Below are 21,142 nucleotides of genomic sequence, written 5' to 3'. Positions count from 1 at the left end.
ACCTCTTTCATAGAATCTTAGAATTATTAAGTTTGGAAAAGATCTTTTTCTTTTCTTGGTACCTTTTGAACCCATGTGACCTAAGAAATGACAGATAGAAATGCATCAGCAGAATGTTTGCCTAAAAATTCCAAAGCAGTAATTATTTTCTCCTCATTCTACTTTTTCTGGCATTTCAGTGTTGTCAGTGCCCATTTTTCTTGGTAGAGAATTCTGTAGGGTCAAAAAAAAGTCATCTATTAATTCTGTTCTAAAGAGTATGGAATCAATTGTAATTGAGTGAATAACTACTGCTCAGCCTTGTCAATTTTGCTATATTTGCACTCATATAACCTACACTTCTAAGAACTCACATCCATTTAAAAGCCCTGTTTCTTGAAAGTCCATGTAATCTTTCTCAGCATGTAAAACATGCTCTAGACAACCTGCACAAAATCCAAGGGAGAAACAGAAGCTAAGGAAGAAAATGTTAAGAAGGCAAGTTAGAGTCCATTATGGGGGGGGTCAAAGACAAAGATTTGTTTGGAAAAGGAAGACTGCAGGGCAAGTGTTCTTTTGTGTTACTTGTATTTCATACTGAATTGCTGAATTTGTAGATAATATTAAGATTGTACAGGTAAAAAGGCATACAGATTTACTAGTTATACGTATAATAATGCAGAAAAAACACCAACAATACCAAAAATTATAAAACTCAAGTTCTGAGCTTGGGCTGAATGCTAGTCCATTTCAACAACAGCCAAAAACAGCTATTGTGATAAAAATGTTCACACTTACAGACGTCAAACCACAGAGCATGCCCTGGAGAACTGCCGTCCTGCTGGTAATATCACCTGCATAAACTCTAGCTTAGAAAACCTCACCTGTTGCTGAACAGTGGAGTCTGTGTGGCAGCCAGCATGTTGGCCTACATTCAGATCTGTGAAAATGTCTGTGGTAATTTACATTGGATTAAAAATATCCATGCATTAACAGCTCATTAACAGATTGTTATAAAAAAATTATAAATGCATAAGCCTGCCTGTATTAAGGGTTAAATTGGCTTAAGGTACTTTGTTATATCTGGTGAGTCAAAACTAAATAGATTTTGTGCTATTTTTAGAAAGTGGATTTGCTAACAATCATAGTCCTTGCTTGTCTGATTTGTGGCATCATGTAAGAATCACCATGAGTGGTTGTTAGGAGAGCTTGGGAAGGTAAATGCACTTAAAGCTAAAGATACTAGGTGCTAATACTCAGAGTGGAAGGTGAGTAGAAACAGATCAGCCTTACTGCCTTGTGCAGCCTGCTATGTGTAACTAAAGTAACTAGCAGAAGAGTGAAGGTGAAAAGCAGCTTGAATGTCTCCTCTTAGCTTTAAAAATAAAATGACTTTCTATAATATAGGTAAGAATTTACAATGATTTTTTTCAGCAAGTTTTCTTCTAAGTAAGGAAAGATATTAGCTACATAAACAATAGGTAAGACCTCTTTCCTGCTTCTTCTGATGAGTGCAGCTGTCTTTTTGGAACTGATTTCCTACTTCCAGTTCTAAACTAGTTGAGAGTTCTTTGCAGCTCTAATGAAAGAATAGTCAATGTTAGTATTATATATTATCCTTTTACAAATTAACATACACTTTAGTTAGAATCTTGCATATAGATTGAGTGATGAATGCAATATAATAATTCAGTTGGGAGGGAGTTTGATGCATAGCCCTGACCAGTCCTGCTTGCCTTGTTATTTCCTTGTAATAAGTTGTATTTCCTCTTGTGTGCAAAGTTAGAGGTTGACATTCTGTCTGTATCTCCTGCATGGAATCCTCTCATAATCTCTGTGATCTGCAGACTTAGTTGATAATATCACACACATTACAGATGGAAAAATAAGAACAGAGGTGAAATGACTTGCCTTAGGACACAAAATGAGTCATTGATAGAGCTGAAGTTTCCAGCTCAGTGCAGTTGATAGGGAACTTTTATACAGTTACATCTGTATATGCAGTGTTCTTTCTTTCCTAAACTCAGAAAACACTGTGTGCTCTTGGAGAGGAGGCCCACTTGGAGAAGAACAAGAAGCAGTCGCTTTGTGTTTGGAGTGCCAAAAAGGGTTTTCCATAGCAACAGTGTGATAACAAATACACAGAATCATAAATTGTGTAAAATAGAAATTGCCAGTGCATTTGTGTAAGTTAATTTATGTTCTGTCTTTGACCTTCAGGCAAAAGTAGACAATGAGATCCTTGATTACAAGGATTTAGCAGCCATTCCCAAAGTCAAGGCCATTTATGACATTGAACGTCCAGACCTAATTACTTATGAGCCATTCTACACTTCCGCCTACGAGGACAGACAGGAGAGACAGAGTCTTGGAGAGGTAATGAACTGACAAGCAACCCGTTCTGCTATAAGCTTTACTCAAAGCCTGCTACGCTTCTATCCTCTTCTGAAGTAATTTCTAATTAACACTCTTTAGTATTGTTGCTGCTGCTGTTCAAAGTGCTTTATGTCTGTTTGATCTGGATTAAATGGGAACACTCATGATGATGCCTTATGTGGGGAAACTGCATAGTTAAACACACAGGTCTGCTTCTTGTCTGCATTAGCACCGGCTGCTGGCAGAGAAATGGGGAACAGGTTGCAGGCTGTCTGTGTGTCCTCATAATTTGAAAGAGTGTTCTGGTCTTTGGGTCCAGAACACAAGGCAAAAGCCAGCCTAGCATTGTGCCACTTAGCAGGCACATTGCTGTAGAGCACAAGTGCTCACAACAGAATGAGGAATTACCATGATGTTCTGTGGCAGTAAAAGGATTCAAAACAGCAGGGCATTTTCTCTTAGATTGAATGGAAATATATTTCTGGAGCACACTGCCATGCATACAAGGTAGAATCTGAAGTAGGTTGAGAGTAAGTGCTCTTCCAACTGGAAACAGCAGGTGAGTTGCAGCGTGGAAATAGGTGCCTCACTTTTTAAACTGCTGACATTTAGTAGAGAATTCAACAAGAGAAGAAGCCATCTAATTTACTTACTTAAACTTGTATTTAAAGGCAGCTTTCAGGCTGTAGGGTTCCCCAGTTTTCTCAGGTGAACTTCTATAGCTGCAGTTACTATTTAGGTGATTCCAGTGAAGATCATGAAGTAGATTTTGTCAAGTGGTACCGGGTAGCTGTAAGTCTGACTTCCAGAATGCAAATCTAAGTGGGCATAGAAGTGGATTCACATTACAGTCTTGGTGAATTGAGCATGAAGATAAGCTGAGGAAAAAGGGAGTACAGTAGATCATTCAGACAGTGGTTTGAAGTGAGTGATAATATTCTCTCTTAGCAACCCACCAGCAAGTCAGATTTACAGCAGGTTTTGTACTCCGTTCTTTAATATTTCATACGGCTAATATTTTAACATATGAGTTATAAATAAATATGAGGAAATTCAGGAGAGAGTTGAGCTCAGGAGTGAAATAAGAGATTAAGAGATCAAATTACAGAATTTCTCCCTCCAGTTCAGATTGGCAATAGGTCCAGCTGATGTCTGATTCATATCCACTGAGATGCACTGGTGATCTCTGCCCGATTCCAACAGGTCTCAGCCATTCCAACGAACCAGCTACAAACACCAGTCTCTTGTTACTCACGGAGGAGGAACTGATCTCACCCAGAGGAACTATTTGTTAATCCTTGAGGGGATGCTGCTCACTGATAAAGCCGTATATTGGAAATTGCCATTAGGCTTATTCTGGGGAACAGCAAAAGCTTTTGGTGTTTTCTTATGCTGTGTTATCATCAGCATTAAATCTTACTAATTCTGGTGACTACAGAAATTTCCAGAAATGAAAGGGTTCTCGTCTTCCTTTCAGGAGAGCTGGGCTCTCTGCCTGATGCTACCAGTGACTGCTGTGACCTTGGGCAATTCACCTCGCCTCTTTGTACCTCTTTGTCCTCCCTTCCCTTTCCCTAATGAAAGCAGAAGCCCATCAGGGTGGAGTGATCCCTGTGTCTGTGTTGTCGTAAATGAGTGATGCTTTAATCTTGGTATATCATACATCAGTCACCATTATCTTTAAAAAGCAAAGGAGGTGACATGGTTAGTCATGGCTAGGATTTACAGACTTTGAGTGAGTTAGCCTGCAGTCTGTTTGGAAAGTGTGTATATCTGATGGGGTTAAGAAAACTGTGAGCCTGAGCTTAAAATTGTACCCTAGGAATGCATTTCACAACGATCAAACAAACAAACAAAAAAACACCAAAGCCAGGTGAGAAAGATTTGTGTGTGTAAGAGCCATTGAAATTAACCCAGTAGTGCAGACAAACCTTATATGCAGGGACTGAGCTACAAGAAAACTGTGTGCTTCAGATACAGAAAGTGACAAAATACTTTCTTCTTCGTTGCAAGGAAAGGGAAATGCATTGAAAAGTTTCTCATTGATAGTCTCTCGTGTTCAATTAACTACCAGTCTTGTTTTCCGTGGTGAGAAACGTTTTCACATGGCACCATCTAGTGGGAGCTGGATATTTTAGCTGAAAATCTTGTTCTGTAATAGTTGTGGTCTTATCTGAAAGCATAATCTCTTGCCAGGTTTATTATGGCAATTAAATAATATTGAAATGTAATGCATAAAAATAAATATTTTCAATCCTGATCTTCCAGCTTCTAATTGTCTTATGATAAATGATACATAGCTGGTAATTGCACATAGCCTTTGTAGTTGTTTGTACCACCAACCAGTGCATGATCTTAAGTTGGTTTCTAAAGATATGTCTTGCCTCGGTTTCCCTATCTGTAATAAAAGCTGTTAGTAAGTATTGTGCATGTTTGTGACCTCTGGCTTTTGCATAATTCCTTCAGTATACATGCTTGTAATTCCTGCTGGTTCTCTGTGCATAACTATGGGTGAGCACAAAGCTAATTTAGAGAGAGATCATATCAAAGAAATGATGGCGTCTATGCATTGCTTTACATTGGGGATGAAGAGTAAAGCCTTGAGGAAAAAGCAGACTTCTGCCAGACTACGTGTACTGGAGGAAAAACGTGCTTCATCTTGGAAGTTGTTCTGTATTTCTGATGCCATGCAAAGCTTTGAGTTAAAATTCTTTACTTTTGATTTCCACTTTAAAGAGTTCTTCATAACAGGCTTGCTTATTAAATTAATAACCCTTTCTGATTTTGATCTCTACAGCTATGTTTTAATTACGGCAATCATTAGATGGCTGAGAGATGTCATTGCATGATAGCTGACTGAATTAATCACGCTCGTAAAGATTCTCCCAGAAACTTTAAGCGCTTCAAGTGATTTATGGACCAGTTCCTGAGCAATGTGGAAAAAGCAAGTTGCAGCATTACGGTGGCCTACAGTGCCATTCTGTAGTGCTGTATAATATCCTTCTATCTGCAGCAGTGTTTGGGTTGCCATTTTCTAGCCCAAGACATGCAATGATGATTCTGTAACCTTGCTTTCTTATGTCTTTGCAGTCTCCACGGACATTATCACCTACTCCTTCTGCAGAAGTAAGTGTGGTGAAACCTCATCTTACCATGACTAGGATTGCTCACTTCAGTGAATGCTGGCATTGATTTTGTTACTGGCCTAATCAGTCTTTTTTTTGGGGGGGGGGGGAGAGGGGGAGGCGGGAGGGGAAAGGGGGGCATACAGAAATGGTTTTTGATCACTTAAAAGAACATTAAGTCCTCACTGACAGATTATACAAAAATGAATCTGGTGCCCCTCCCCAATTGTTGTCTGTAACACAGAGCCATTTGTCCAGCAGAGGTCACTTCTTAGACACACATCCTTCTGGTGACACTCACAGGGTCTCAGATGACTTACATTACCTAAAACACTACTCTAAGCATTTAAATAATACGTTTGCTACTAAGACAGTTGTAGTTTTACCTTGAGAAAACATAGCTATGGTTTGGTTTGCTTTGGTTTTGTTCTGTTTTGACCTTGGAACTATTTTAAGCATTACAGTAATATTATATATCGGTAGAGTCGTGTGTCAGAATACTGTAGAAGTATAGATACCATTGCAGAAGTGTTATCATTTTGGGATGGGGAAGTGTTGCTTGTTTGCAATATAAAAGTCACAGTAATTGCTGCATATTAAAAAAAAAAAGAAGAAGAAAAGGCTTTAAAATTTGTTGTAATTTTCAAGCATTCACATTGCTCCCATCTCTTTTGTCCTGCTTTGGTTTGCTTTGTGTGTGCTTTCTCATTTTGTTTGGCTTGGGTTTGTTTTGCATTGTCTTCTAGGAAACTGAGAAAGTTAGGCTTCACTGTACAAGATGGGATCTTGCTTTCAGGGGAGAGGGCATGGGGCAGATCTAATTTGGATACTACAGACCCTTGTTGTAACTAGTTGAGACAAATGGTAAATGAAGCCACAGATAGCTCTGTGCTGCAGCTGTTCAATTCTTGCTGGTTTCCAGCTATCTAGTTGATGACTAGCTCGTGTATCTTGTGCTATGTGCTGCAGGACAAGGATGCTCTAAATGCAACTTCCCTTATGGAGCCATAGAACATGGGGAATCTGGGATTACAGAAAGTGTAATAGACATTACCCTGAGTGACAGGTAGAGTTGGAACCTTTCAAGACTGATCACAGACACTGGCTGTAAAAAGGGATCAGAGTCTTTGGAGCAGATAGTTAGATAACAGTAATAATGAAATAGGTTGAAAGCTTAAGGAATATATTTTTTCAGTATCTTCTGTAGATGTTTTCAGATCCACGAAAGTTGAGCACTGCTTAAAAAAACGTATAATGTGCATTTATATTTTGTAATGAATTCCATTTTAATTGCTTCTGTTCTGCAGGGTTATCAAGACGTTCGGGATCGCATGATTCACAGGTCTACCAGTCAGGGCTCTATTAATTCTCCAGTGTACAGTCGCCATAGCTACACGCCCACCATGTCACGTTCCCCTCAGCATTTCCACAGACCTGGTAAGGGCAACTGCATTAGAAGTATTTGTAAAAGTAGTGTTTATTGTGTTGCTTAGTGGCACAGAGAAGCACTTGTTTCTCTTAGCAGCTGATTGAAAAGTTGTTGCATATTTTAATATCTCCTTTTCTACCTGTTTTTTTGTTCTCGATTGGTGCAGTGTTCTGCCCTAGGTTGATGAGTGTCTTACATCATAAGTACTGATCTTCTTTTGTTTCTGATTATGTATGTAAGTTTGTGAAAGCGAGCAACTACTTGCAGCAACAAATCACAAACTTCTGGAATTTGGGAAAAGCAACATATTTTGGAAACAAAAGTTACGTCTTGACTGGACAGCAGCTGCTAATGTAGGATTCTTCCTTTCTAAAAAAATACTCAGTTAAAACTTGGTGCAACTGTGAAATGTCAGACTGAACAGCAAATAACCCAGATATTCCAAATAACTTGTCATTTTCCTAAGCATAGACTCATAGTGTGCATGACAGATTTCTCATTTAAAATCATAGACAATTGCAAAGCACATTTGAATATACTAACATTTTTAGTGATTTAGCAGTGATGTGCAAGTTCTGTGTATAATGTAGTAAGCATTCAGGTCAGTTTCCAAGTGCATTCAGATTTCTGATTGTGTATATGAAAGCAATACATGAAACTGAAATGTTCATCCGCATCCAAACTGCATAAAAGTATATCTCTAAATGCAATTCATTGAGTACTTTTCAAGACTAATTTACTTTTAATGCTAACAAATTAAATCTTTGTGACCTGTTTTTAAATTAAGTGATGCAGTCATGCAGTTCCATCTTCCTTGATGATTGCAGATGAACACTTGGCCTGCCAAAAGCCCATACAGCTGCATTTTTTAAAATTAAAGATTTATTATAGAGCCACCACTGTGGAACATGAGAGCAGCAGCCATTTCCTAGTGGGGGTGGGCTGAAAGCAGCTAATTGTGTCTGTCAGTGAATGCCTTATTTAAAGCACTCAAGGGAGGTGGGACAGAAGCAAATTGTGTCTGATACTTTGTGCTGACAACATGATTGTGTTTTAAAATGACATTACAGCTAAAACTGAAAGAAGTTTATAAAGCGTGAAAAAGCTGCAAACTTCTGTCTCTTGATTCTGGCAGTTCCAAGGGGATTTTTCCATCTCTGTCGTATCGGAGACAGTTAAAGAATCCAGACCTCATTCCAGACTTAACTGTGATTGAATTTCACTATCTGTTCACTCAGAAAGGTGCCAATGTAAAGTCTTCAAAATTTCAGTCTGAAGGATGTTCTGAGAATATTTTTGTTGAAGCTGATCTCTGCTCGGGTGATCTCATCTGTGGGTCACCTGCTTCTGTTTCTCCTATGATACAGACAACATCCGTAGAATTGGTTGTTTTGATCTTTGCAACCCTGCTTTGGGGTAATTATTAATATTAATTTATAGTTTTCCTACATTGTCATTCGTGTTCAATAATAGCATGTGTATATGTTTCTCCTAATGGTACCTTTGGTTATCTGCAAGAGTAATTTTTCTCTGAATAAGCTCAGTGGCCTCAGAGAACTCCTGGCTTCCAGCTGCCCTTGAGAGAGAAGTGAAGCACTGTGTTGACGTTGTCAGCATCAGGTTCTTCAAAATTGGAATGCTTGAAGTTCTGAAAAAGTTTGCAGCCTTTTCGTACCCTGACGCCATATCTGACGTTGGCAACATTTTTGGAATGTTTTAAAACAATAGAAGGCAGCTTGCATGCCTCTTGACCGATGTTTTTTTTTGGTTAGGCACTTTGCAAGACAGCTGCTTTCTTAACTAACTGAGCATCAATGTTTGTGATGTTTGCATGATGGTAGCAGGCTACTTTCTGGTAATAAGGCATAGATCATAAGCTCATTAAGCTAAATAGTATGCCGAATCAGCAATGCAGTTCAAATCTGAGCATCTTTTCAACTACTTGCTGTAATTTTGTCTAAGATTTATGAACCCTTCGGTACGTCTTTTAACCTTTTTTTTTTTCTCCTTCCTCCTTTTCAGAATCCTAATTGTGTAATGCCTTTTTTTTTCTTCCTTTGAAGCCTCCTTCCCTGCCTTTCTCTTATTGTTTTTCTTTGTTTTCATTTTGTTCTGCCCCCCGATTCCCTGCTGCTGCAGAGCTGCTCTCTACTGGTGTGCAGCGGTTGTCATACCTGCGCACTAGCAGCCTCAGCTCCGCTCACCATGACTCCCGCCCCAACTCCCCCTTCCGACACCACTTCATCCCCCATGTCAAAGGTAAGGAGCCAGGCCTCTCCAGGGAGTACCCTCCAGGCTGGAGATTTATTAGCATTCTGTCAAAGCTAGTAAGGTGCATCTCTATAAGGTTATCGCTGGCTGTATAGCTGAGCATGCCTCGAAATGTGCCGTTACACTTAAAATTGTTAGAATAGACATAATGTCCTTTCATGGAGGATGTATGTCATTTCTAAGGGCCCTAGCTGAAGAGTCTTCAAGCAAATTCCTGATTAGAAATACAGAGGGAAGCATTATCATCTTCTGTTTAGATCCTGATTTAGCCTCTTTTCAATTGGTATATGCAATCTCTACAGCAGCTAGCATATCAAATTAACTGTTATTTCCACGCTGTTAAAGCATGCGTTTAAAAATGCACTACAGATACTACCTATACGAAATCAAGGTGATCAAAAAATATGAAGAAAAATCATATTACATAAAGATCAGTAGCAATGAGGAAATTAATCATTCTCAATTTTGTTGGCAGTAACAAGTGCCCAACAAAATAAAATTAAAATCTCTAGGCCTCTCCTCAACTAGTGAGAATCAGCAAACTCTGCTGGAGGCAGTAGATTTGCAGGGATTTACACTATCTGAGGATCTGGTAGCTTCCTGCTTTTCAATCTGTTCTTTTACAGAATTTGATTTGTAAGATGGGAGTTGTTCTTTCTTTTTCTCTCTTCAGAAGGCTCATCCAGCTCAATAAGCTTTTAGTTTTACTTCTTGCTTTCTGTGAATATGGTTTTACTTCTATCAGAGTGCTCTGGCTGTGCTGTTCCTCCTTTTGGGGAAGACAGTCATAGCTTCTATGACTTGGAAAAGCTCAAAAAGAGGCAATTGAGTATGTTGAGCATGGATTCTATTCTGGCACCTTTGATTAATGCAGATAATCAGAAATTGAAGTTAATCAAAGACAGTTGCAAGGAGGTTGTTCCATGCACTTTTAGGAAATGCTAATAGATCTCGATGTTGTCTCTCTTCAAACAATCAGATCACCATTACTAATTTTAGTTTTGCATTTTCTTAGATGGTTTTCATTAATATGCACTTTCAACTTCCCTTTTATTTCACTGCAGAAAAATAAACCTCGCTTTGAACTTTAAAAATTGGGACCCTTAAAAATAGATACACAGCTCATTTCAGCATGCAGTTAATCCATAACCCTTGCAATTTCAACATTTCTTTGCTGACAATCCAAATTAATACCCACATTCTTTCAAATGGCATTTTCATTGTTTTTCAGTTGAGAACAGAAAAAGATCTATTCTTGAACAGATAAATCAGAACTATTGAAAATCCATGCCTATTATTTTCATATTTCAAATACACACATGGAGATTAGGCTCGTATCTCTTGCTGGTTGGTTTAAAAGGCCAATTGGAATTACAAGTGCTAGAGGCAAAGGAGTGGGTACGGTTCTTAGGAGATAGACGTGCTGAGTGATAGCCATGGTCACAAACATTGTAAGAATTCTTTGTGTTTCAAAGTTTTACATCCAGGTCTTAGACCTGTACAGGATTCATGTGTAATAACTAAGCAAAACTCCCAAAAGCTGAGGTTCACATCACTATGACAGTGCACAACAGCTGAGGATGTGTTGTGTTACCTGTGGGGCAAGCAGCAGGTAGTCACCTCTTGTAATTCACATCTCAATTGAGAGAGTAACCCCTAATTGTTGGTTGAGAAAAAGAAGCGCTTTCTGAAAGTGAGCTGGGGCACTTTGGTTTGGTTCATAGGTTAATGTGGATATTAGGTACTTGCATGGGATTTAAAGGGAGCTGGTAGGTACACACTCCCTCCAGAATGGGTGATATAATGAGTGCTGCAGAAGCTTTGGAGAAGGACCATCAAATGACTGCAATCTCATAGTGAAAGTGTTACGGCTGTTAATTTATTGGCACTGTCAGATGGAGATTTGGTAGTGACTTATTCAGTATCTACATACTTGTGTAATAGAGATTGGTAGTAACAGGATGCTCACATATGTATCAAAGATACAACAAGGTCCACTGAAGTTAGGTAACAATTGCCATTTGTCTCACTTGTGTAAGGTGAAGATAAGTAACTCTTGAAAGGTCTCTGTATTCCCATTGCTAAAAAATGCTGAAAGGTATAAAAAGTCAAAAGGCCTGAAGACTTTCGTAATTTTTCCAGCATCTTAAGCATTCAATGAAGTGCTCATAAACCCCAAACATTAGATGAACCAATGTTTGTTGTGTTCCTTAGATCAGGGCAAGCTCTGGCTTGTCTTGTAAAAGGATTACAATGGAAAATATACTCTGAAAAACCACATATATGTACGATATGCATATATGTACTCACAGTGTACGTGTACTTACAGATGAGGTTCTAGGGAGAGATGATATTTTTGTTAAATAAACCTCTCTCCTGTCACAACATGTAGATGTACATGGAAGAGATAATACAGCCTGTCCCATATATAATTAGAAGATTTTGTTGGAGGTCTTTTTATTTTATTTTTTTTTAATTTGTCTAGTGTTGAGTGGAGCCCAGTTGCACATGAACATGCACTGCTTTGTGTTCAGAAACAGCTATTTGGTTATCCACTGATGGGATTAATCTGGGTTTCCCACGTGGTTCTTCATTTGCAACCCTTATAAACCGCATTTCCAAGTACCCCTTTTTTACATCTGTGTAGCAGAAAATAAAGATTGGTCTGGTACTGGCTACATCTGATGCAACTCTGTCCTCTTACTCAGAGGGATTTGCCTTGGATATTGTAGATGCCAATTTTCGAAGTTTAAAGAACTGCCTCATTTTACCATTGAGTGTGGCATTTCTATTAGGGAATTAGATCCTTGTGAACACATCTGAGAACTGTTGCACTGTCAGGAGTTAATTAGATGTGATGGATTTACGATGATTTCATGAAGAAATGTCATACGATCTTCTTTGCACATGATTGGCCTTTCTCAAAGCCACTTTGTGCTTCGAGCAGGAGGTAAAATTGGTGTAAATTTGCAAGGAATATTTAATGATTTAATGAAGCTCTAGGCATTTTTTTTGTTTGTTTGCTTTGTGGGATTTTTTTATCTTTTTTTTTTTTTTTTTAGGATTTGGAGACTATGAATGATGCCAAAAATGCTGTATTAAAGCAGCATGATTTCAAACAGCATAATGATCATAAAGGTGTATTTGTCACATTACACCTATATTATTTTGTACCTACAGGCCAGAAAATTTAGTAGACATTTAGACCAGTTTGTGTATTTACACATAGTGTAATATTTAAGGCAGTGTAATGCTCAGGCCCTGCAGGCAGTGCTGTATTTGAAGAACTTTGAGGAGAGAAGGGGCTAAAAGTGCCCAAGAAGATCTTAGTGAGAGTTTGTTGATTTAACATACATGTTGAGCAGGCTGGAAGGGAGTGTAATATTTATCAGCCCAGACTTCATTTAAACTCATTTGGATTCTCCATTGAATTTGGACTTCTCTCAATAAAGTACTGTCTTTGCTATGAAAGAATCAAAACAAGTCCATGAATGAAAGAAACCTCGACCCTACTGAATTCAGAGACAAAACTCTCATTGAGACCCAGGATTTCGTCTTACATGCTTAGAATTTTTCAGAGGCATTCGAGAATATTGCAAAGGCCCCATGAGATTTCTGTGTAGAAGGAGCTCTGAGTTGGTGAGGGAGTGGAGGCTGTGTTTCTGTGTTTCTCTGCTCACAGACCTTCCCATAAGGAATCTCCCAACCTCCATAGTGAATTTGGGCCTTGGTTTTCACAGGTTTCCTGCCTTGAGACAGATCTCTGAAATCAAATAGTGTGTGTGTGATAACTATTTCCAGTGTTTTATGGATGTAACAAAAAAAATCCACCTGGAAAACAGGTTGGCTGTTCCTCAACTTTCCGATTTGTGTGGGAAACAGAGGCTGCGCATCTCGATAAGCTGATGAATGGCAGCTTGAGGAAACCTGAAAACGTCTTCTGGCCTTCAGGTGCTGTTGAGTTCGGGTTTTTTCTTTGTCTGTTTAGAAGCAGAGCAGTTAAATTGCAAATGGACAGAAGGCTGAGTGTTGGCTGCACACAGGTTTTTTTAGCCTGTTTCTGTGAGCTTAGCTTGTGAAATGCATAGCAGGCCCAGTGGCAAACACTTGAGAAGGCAGCAGGAACCTGCATTATGTTGTGCTCTGTATAGGAAAGCAATTGTAAATCTTATTGCTAGGGGAACCTGCTTAACAAATTGTACTACTGTTTTTTTTCCATATCATCATAGGCATGTTTCTGTACTGCATCATTTTCAATTGAACACCAGTTTCCTTTGAACTTGGAAGCAACTATTCTCCTCAGCACCAAACCTAATAGGACACTCCGTGTACTCGGAGTCAAAAAAAACCCTGCCATTACACTGAAAACACGACCAGTCATTTTTGTTCAAAACCCTTTTATGCATCTTCTGTGATCTCCTGCACAGTTAGTGCCAAGGGCTTAGAAGTTTCAGCTTTTCCTGGCTTCTTCAGCACTATTTAGAGCTCAGCAAATGCTGAAGCTGTGTTATATTTCTAGAAATCAGTGTCGTCTCAAACAGTGCCATTTTCATACCAAATCATAACATTTTCCAGCTAACACTGCCGTGAAGTTCCTGCAGTTTTCTGTCCCTAGGACCCACTGTAGTTGAAACCTTAAAGCTATTCTAAATAGACGTCTATGCAATTCCTCTTAACAAAGTTGAAAATAATTTATTTTCTGAAAAATGGCTATTTGTATGCACTTAAATCTTACAGTAGTTCCATGTCATTTTTGCATATTTGTTCTATAAAAAAAAAAAAAAATCTCTTAGAAACAAAACATTTCAGATTTTGATACTTTCTTCATTTCTGAGAAGACATGGAAGAAAATGCTGTGTTTAACTGGTAATGATTTTTATGAATAACAAGCAAACTGAAATAATTATGTTTTTGGTTATATGCAGAAGCAGGTTCCTAAGCACAAACTGCTTTCATGAATTGTGAGTGATTTTACTGCTGCATCTGAAGCACTTAAGCCTTATTATGAGAATGGACTCATCAGAGATGATCTAATGACAATCTAAACAGATGCACCATTCCCTCCTGCAGCGGTTGTGGTTAATGAGACTGCAATCCTAGAAACTATAAAGAAGAGTCATTTGTCAGTACTAGTAGGAATCATTAGAAAGAGACGGGCTGCACAGGCACCCCAGGAAATACAAGGCAACAGAGGTGTCTGTAAAGCAACATGTGCAGGATGATACCACACTAATTGTGTGCCTTGTATTGCATGCATTGTATGTTACCAGCTCTCTCTAAAGAGATTTTCTGTGTACCCCATATGAGATTAACCAGTATACACTTATGGGTGTGAGCGTACTTAGCTGTGTCTGGTTTAGATAAAGAGAGGGGTATAAGAAGGGTTTCTTTCTGGTACTTCTAGTGTTAGTGATAGAAGAACTGTAAATGGAACATTCCCACGCTCTTAAAGTATTTATATACAGGTCATCTTGGCTACCACTTTCCAGCAGATAAAATGTATTTGTGACTCCTCTGTTGTCACAGTCCACAGTTCAATAAATTCTTTTTGATTCATCTCTTTCACTGAACATACTGTTGATGGAAACAAAAAGGCAAAATGGCATTTTGGAATTAACTTTATCTTGTGACCATCTCAATGCTAGTGTCTTTTTCCCTAAAACAATTATTTTGCCAAAAAGTAGCTCGTAATTTCTAAATAGAAATAGGAGACAAGTAAAATGAGACTAGGCAAGCTCGGCCTTTCACCATTATCGTATTTCAGAGACTGGGACAAGTAGAACTCAGTATTGGAATTGCCAAGTAAAGGACAAGAGACTGAGACGTGGCAGTATTATCTTAAGTAATCAGTCATGCTACTTTTCAGAGTAGGTAAATATAGCACTTACTACGATCCAGCAAGGAGCTCATCACCACTGCACCCCAAATAGGAAATTTGCTGTCCACTCCCGTGGCTGAAAAAAAATCTTGTCTGGGGGTTGTCATATGCAATAAGTCGTTCAGAGGTAAAACGTCAGACTGGTAAACACAGAACGTTGCAGATGGATTCTTCTGAACAAATTTTATACAGCTAAGCCCCTGAACTGTACATGCATGTCATTTTTAAAACACACATGTACAGATGAATTGTCTTGTATGCTGGCACATCTCTCTCAGTGAGGTGTGTTAAGAGCATTTTTTCCACCCCCTTTCTGGTAACTTTTAAGATTGGCAGATGACCACTCAGGTAAAAGAGGAACAGTTTAAAGAAAGCTGCTGTTTTCCTTCCTTCCTACAATATATAAAAAAAGAAGTTTGTGGAGTCTGAGATTTTCGGTCCTCTAGTGAAACATAGGAAACCTAGAGCTGAAAGTAGGCCTGCAGGGGTTTTTCTGCTGTGTTTTACAGCCCTCATGGACCTGTCAGCTTTTTTGCTTTGCTGGGTTTTTCAGTCCCTGGTATGTACCTGAAAAAATGAAGGGGTTTTTTGCTCCCATGTCTTATGCCTTTGTGGTCAGCTGCACCCATACAAACTGAAGCACTCAAGTGGGAAGGTTTTGCTTTTGTGGGTTTGCACTACAGTGAAGAATGGCACAAAATAAAAGGCAGCAGCATTCTTTTATAGTGCACACAGAGTCATGTGCTTGGAAATCCAGCTGTTAAGTCAAGCTGCATGTTTCTGCCACGCAGAACCCTCTCGCCTTGACAGTCATGGGAGCTTTCAGGGCTGTTGAATTGGCGTGGATTGTTAGAAGGCAAAGAAATAATTTAGTAAGCACAATCACACAAATGGAAATTACATTTTTAAACATTAGATTCATATTTGCTAAGTCAGCAGTCATGAAGTATTGTCACTGGCGCCAAGTGTGGCACTGATAGACTTGGGGTGGCACCTGTGATCTGAGTGCAGCCACCAGATGGATTGCATTGCTTTAAACATTATTTTTCATATCATAAACTTCCCATCAGAGGGCTTAACCCAATGAAAGAATGTGTAAGGAACAGGTATGCCTTTTGATACAGGCCAAGTGGCCTAACAGCTATTTTCCATCTCTAGCTTTTGTGCGCTTTGGTTTAGGGAATAATTAGCTGCCAGCATATGCTTCTCCCTGCTTGGAGTTGGTTTTGAGTTTGCATATCAACTACTGTGCTCTGTGCCTGCGACTTTTAACTCCAGTGTCAATCTCTGTAATGTCATTGCCGAGTAACCTTCCATTCTTCTTTCCCACATTGCCCATCTAATCACCAGCTGCCAGCACACAGCTCCTGCCTGCATGCCGTCAGAATGAGTGCGAGCTGCTAAAACCTCAACTCCAGCCTGAACACAGATCTTTGCCTCTGCAGGAAAATGAGGGGGAAAAAAAAGTCACCAGGGCTACCAGATTTTGTTATTGTTTGTGTTTGTATTTTTTGTTTAAACTTCCTTTTCTCCCTCGAGGGTTTGATTCCACCGATTTTGTTTGGGTTTGATTGGGCTTGCTTTTTTAATTTGATTTTTCTTTAATTGCTCTCCCTCTTCTCATTTTGTTTTCTCCATTCTTTCATTGGAGGCAATGAGCCGTCCAGCGGTCGGAACTCCCCTGTCCCCTATCGGCCAGACAGCCGCCCTCTCACTCCAACTTACGCTCAGGCCCCTAAACATTTCCATGTTCCAGGTAGGAGCTGGCACTGTGTGTGTCTCGGTGTCCTGTCACAGTGTAGAATGTAGCCTTTGTACCTTCTGTCTTGTCTCCATTGTTTCACGCTGTCTGCCATGGGGTGCACACGCAGGGTTTGGGACTGCCTGCTCCTGAGCTTTGTGGGAGGAGTGGTGCCTTCAGAAATGGGGGCTTACAATGATTTTTACTTGTTGTGTTGCTCAGGTGTTTTGCTGTTAGAATGCCGTGTTCTTCAGGATCTGCTAATGGCCCACGCTGTATACAAGCTATGTTGGGCTTGATTTTTCTCCCAGTTGCACGAGCAGAACTCTGCTAACTCTGGAGGAATTGGTTGTGATTCACAGTAGGATGCAGAAGAGTTGACCAGCGAGCCATTACACATGTAGTCACTGGTGGGACTAGTTTCAGTCTTGAACCAAACAGTTCTACTTCAATATTCCCTTCTTTTTGTGTTGGTTTTTTTTTGTTTGTTTCATTTTTGGTTTTTTTTGTTGTTTGTTTTTACCAAATAAGGGTGTTTCTTCACCTGTTTCATGCTTGGTGTCCTTGCAGAAGCACACAGACCTGCGAGAATTAGCATGCATGAGGATACCCTCTCTATAAAGTGGGTTCTCTTCTGAAGTGAGAGCACCTCTCTTGTGGTTTGATAGGATGAGAGTGTGTGTCCTGTCCCTAGGGTTGCAGACACACATCATCTGCATCAGTGCTAGCTGAAAGCCTCATATCCAGTTATTCATCAGCTCCCCATCAGTCTGGTATCCCCCTGAACTGCCAGAGGCTGTTGCTCTTTCTCCTGCCCTCAGACCTGACAGATAATCTGTGGATGTTCACTTTCAGTCAGGGTGACCTGACTTGGCTGAGGTAGGCTGTGTGAAGTGCCTAAGCTAACCTGGCTGCCTGGACGTGGGTAAGTTGAAGTGCACTTGTGTGAAGAGCCCAGCTGGGTACACAGTGCCCAGTGTGGTGGGAGAGCTGTCCTCCTCAGCTGGAGCAGTGCAGCCCAGGAGCTGTGTGCACGTACCCCATAAAGCTGTCTGGTACAGGTGTGCACTAAAGTGTTGCTGCCTGGTTCCCCTTTAGCCTTTGTGCCTATTTGCTGTTCAAGTAGCCATGAGAAGATCACTAGAACAAACAAAGTACCTCAGTGCATTTGTGTGCAAGGAATTTCCCTGTCATTTAGTCCAGGAAATATCATTCTGTAAAGTAGTTGTACTTTTTTTTTTTCCCCACAGATTTCTAGATTGTTTTCCTTAATGCCAAAAGTTGTCTCCTGTATCACTTCAATGAGATCTGTGATAAACAACATATACTTTTAAAATGTTTTCTTCTTCCTTCATGTTAATATGATTGAAAAGTTTGTTTTTTTCAGGCAGTATGATATAGTAGCAAAATGGAGTTTTGACTCAAATGTCTTGGTTCCCAGTAACTCATTGTGGTCTTGCAGTAAAACCGACTTAGGTTTTGCACTGTGGCACTGATTTTGAATTAAATTCTGTATTTGTGGCTGTATGGAATACTTGAAGAGCTGGTTTGGGGTGGGTGGGTAGTTTAGAACATTGTAGCTCCCATCTTAGTTCATTATTGTAAAAATATTTTATCTTTTAAATATGCTTTAGATTTCTTACATTAGGGCTCTGGAAGAAGTGACTTCTTCCTGACTTACACTGATAGTATGCAGTGTGGTCATCCTTACATTAAAATAAAAGTAAAAATTATGAAGTCTGTCCTTGTGTTTGAGGATGAAGAGTATATCCCTTAACACTGACTCTGTGAAGACAAGGTGCTGTTGGCTGTTCAAAACTATGTATGGAGCAGCTGTTTTGTTCTCTGGGTTTTGAAGTGAACGGTAGGCTCACTGCATTCTCCTCAATCCAACCATTCAGCTGGAAAGAAAATTGAGCTGTTGTGACTGGAGCACAATTTTCCACAAAAGTTACTTGGAGTACTTTTCCCCAAGTAGCTTATATTTTCACCCCTGAAATGTCTTGCTTGTTTGCATTTCCCAATGTCTGTCACACTGATAATATTTAAAATGAATTATTCATGATTTGAATGCATCCACATGTTACAGAATCAGCTCCAACGGATTTCATAACACGCGTCTTCTACTTGTCACCCATTCTTATGTTTTCTTTTCTTCAGACAATCTGATTCTGTGTAACACTGGCTTTTTCTTGTGCTACATCCTTAATTTGGTCTGTCTACTGTTTTAGTGTTGGTGTTACCTTTACCAATAACTGAAGTAGTTCTCCTATTAACACTTCTGTTTCTCCATTTCACAGATCAAGGTGTCAACATTTACAGAAAGCCACCAATCTACAAGCAACATGGTAAATTATCTTTCTTTTTTTGTATTGAAACTGGAGTGTCAACTAAAATACACACAGACACTGAAAAGCATTCAGTGTTTACTTTGAAAGCATCAAAAATTAGCAATCCAAGCTCTAAAGAGCTTTTGTTGCACGTCCTGCTGGGTGATTATGTTTTAAAGCATGTTGTTTTATTTGAATCATATGGTTTAAGTCATGGCCACATTGCTATTAACAGCAAAATTGCCACTAACTAGGATTTTGCTACCTTTTTAGAGTTGTAATGCCTTCTTGTATTTTACTTCTTTCAGTTTATGTTTTCAGAATACAGATTTCGATCATGGAAAAAACGGATTAACAGCAGTCCATTCTTGTCAGGAACTTTGTGAATTATGTTTATTTAAGCAGACAAAGTACAATTACTGATGTCAACGACAGCAGTGATGGGCATGTTACTGTCAGACTGGAATTCCAAATGTACTGTGGCTTCTAACAGAAATCCTTATATTGAAAATGATATAGGTGACTGACAGGGCTAGTTTGATTCTCAAGCCCTGTGAAATAGATCAGGTAGTGTGGCATATCTGCTGTTCCAGTGTTTGGATTCTGACTTGCACAACAGTATCCAACTCAGCTCTAATCTTTTCACAGCAGATGTTGTTTTAGCAAGTCTGGAACAACAGTGATGGCAGAAGCCAACTGCTTTGCTGGTCTGTAACACTGCAGAGCAAGGAACCTTTAACTGTTTGCTATTTCCTTCAGCTGTCAATAGAAAACTTTAATTAGGAAATTGCATGTAATGTGGTGAAAGAAAAGTGACTTCCACTTAAAGACCTTTCATCCCTTTGCAGACTCTTTATCCAGTGAAACTTATTTGGGGTAAACAGCTAATTAGCAGTACCGCAGAGCTTAGGTGAACAGTTTGCTGAGATGGTTAAGAAGGCCCAGGGTGTCCATTCTGTAGACAGGAGTGAATACTGCTAAGAACACCGTTGTAGTTTTACATCAGGTTTCTTTCCTTGTTCTTTTTTAAGTTTTCAAATCTTATGCTTATTTTAGAAGTCTTAACATTACTTTTGTTTATTTTTATGGTTTTAATGTACCTTCTCATCTCCCATTAACACGTGAATGTTTAACCACTGACATCACCAATTCTAATAAGTAAGTACTCTTTGAAGTCATGCTTTTGTAAACTCTGACCAGCTTCCTCCATACCTATAATTACGTGTAGTTTCTCAATCATAAAATTCTCAAAATTCCCCATGATTTCTAATATTGATTCTCCTGAAGTACCCTGAGTGTGTTGGATGAGTAACAAAGTACTTCATTGCTTTAACAGATGTCTTTCTGCTTAAAAACGAAAAAAGTACATTCAGAATCCTTTTGTCTTATATGATGGTTTCATGTAAGAGAAGGGTGATTTGGACTAACAATTTGCAAAGAGGAGATGGTTAAGGCTGCTATTAGTGCAAACTAAATCCTGTTGGGTTTTATTATTTTTTAATGTAAAGATGGGAAAGCCATAATGCACATCCTCTCATGCTTCTAAGGCACTTTGGCTTTGATTGCTATCTTAAATGAATGTCCCACCGCTGATACGTGTTATTGATGAGGTACATTTCATTGGAAGTGCTGTCCCTGCCAAGTTGATCTCAGTGAAGTTTAGTAGTTAATAAATAAATTGGCATCTCCTTTTGCTGCTACTGCATGCTCATAATCATGTACATGCAGCAGGAAAGATACAGTTCCTTTATTTGTTTGTTCTGCAGCTTTTCACAGAAGCATAGGAAATAATCAGCGTCAGTAGAGTTAAAAATAATGCTGTCCCTCTGATCTATTTGCTTTCTTACTCTTGAAGAAAGACAAAACAGTGCATAAATCTGGTTTCATTGGTGGTCTTTAGGAGATACCATCAAATACTGTTAGACTGAATTTTCTCACTCTTGCCTGATCATTTTAACACTCTGAAACCCTAGTAAAACCCAAAGCTGATTTAGGGTTATTTTGGGGGTGAGT

At 39.2% G+C, this 21,142-nt stretch overlaps 1 protein-coding gene across 15 annotated transcripts in view; it reads left to right on the top strand.

The window, feature by feature from the left end:
- ABLIM1 (actin binding LIM protein 1) overlaps positions 1-21,142 on the top strand; it is a 48,673-nt gene that overhangs the window by 13,378 nt on the left and 14,153 nt on the right. For 7 of the 15 annotated variants that reach the window (XM_019617848.1, XM_019617850.1, XM_031554515.1 and 4 more), the window contains 5 exons: positions 2,200-2,355; positions 5,446-5,481; positions 6,788-6,917; positions 16,710-16,814; positions 19,100-19,147. In XM_019617848.1, coding sequence (XP_019473393.1) covers positions 2,200-2,355; positions 5,446-5,481; positions 6,788-6,917; positions 16,710-16,814; positions 19,100-19,147 — 475 coding nt within the window. Of the gene's footprint in view, positions 1-2,199; positions 2,356-5,445; positions 5,482-6,787; positions 6,918-9,048; positions 9,169-16,709; positions 16,815-19,099; positions 19,148-21,142 lie in introns of all 15 variants that reach the window. The other 8 variants (XM_019617849.1, XM_019617846.1, XM_019617845.1 and 5 more) reach the window with 2 other exon arrangements.

Source organism: Meleagris gallopavo, chromosome 8 (assembly GCF_000146605.3).
Source record: "Meleagris gallopavo isolate NT-WF06-2002-E0010 breed Aviagen turkey brand Nicholas breeding stock chromosome 8, Turkey_5.1, whole genome shotgun sequence".
Taxonomy (NCBI): domain Eukaryota; kingdom Metazoa; phylum Chordata; class Aves; order Galliformes; family Phasianidae; genus Meleagris; species Meleagris gallopavo.
This window is presented reverse-complemented; position numbering and strand designations above follow the sequence as displayed.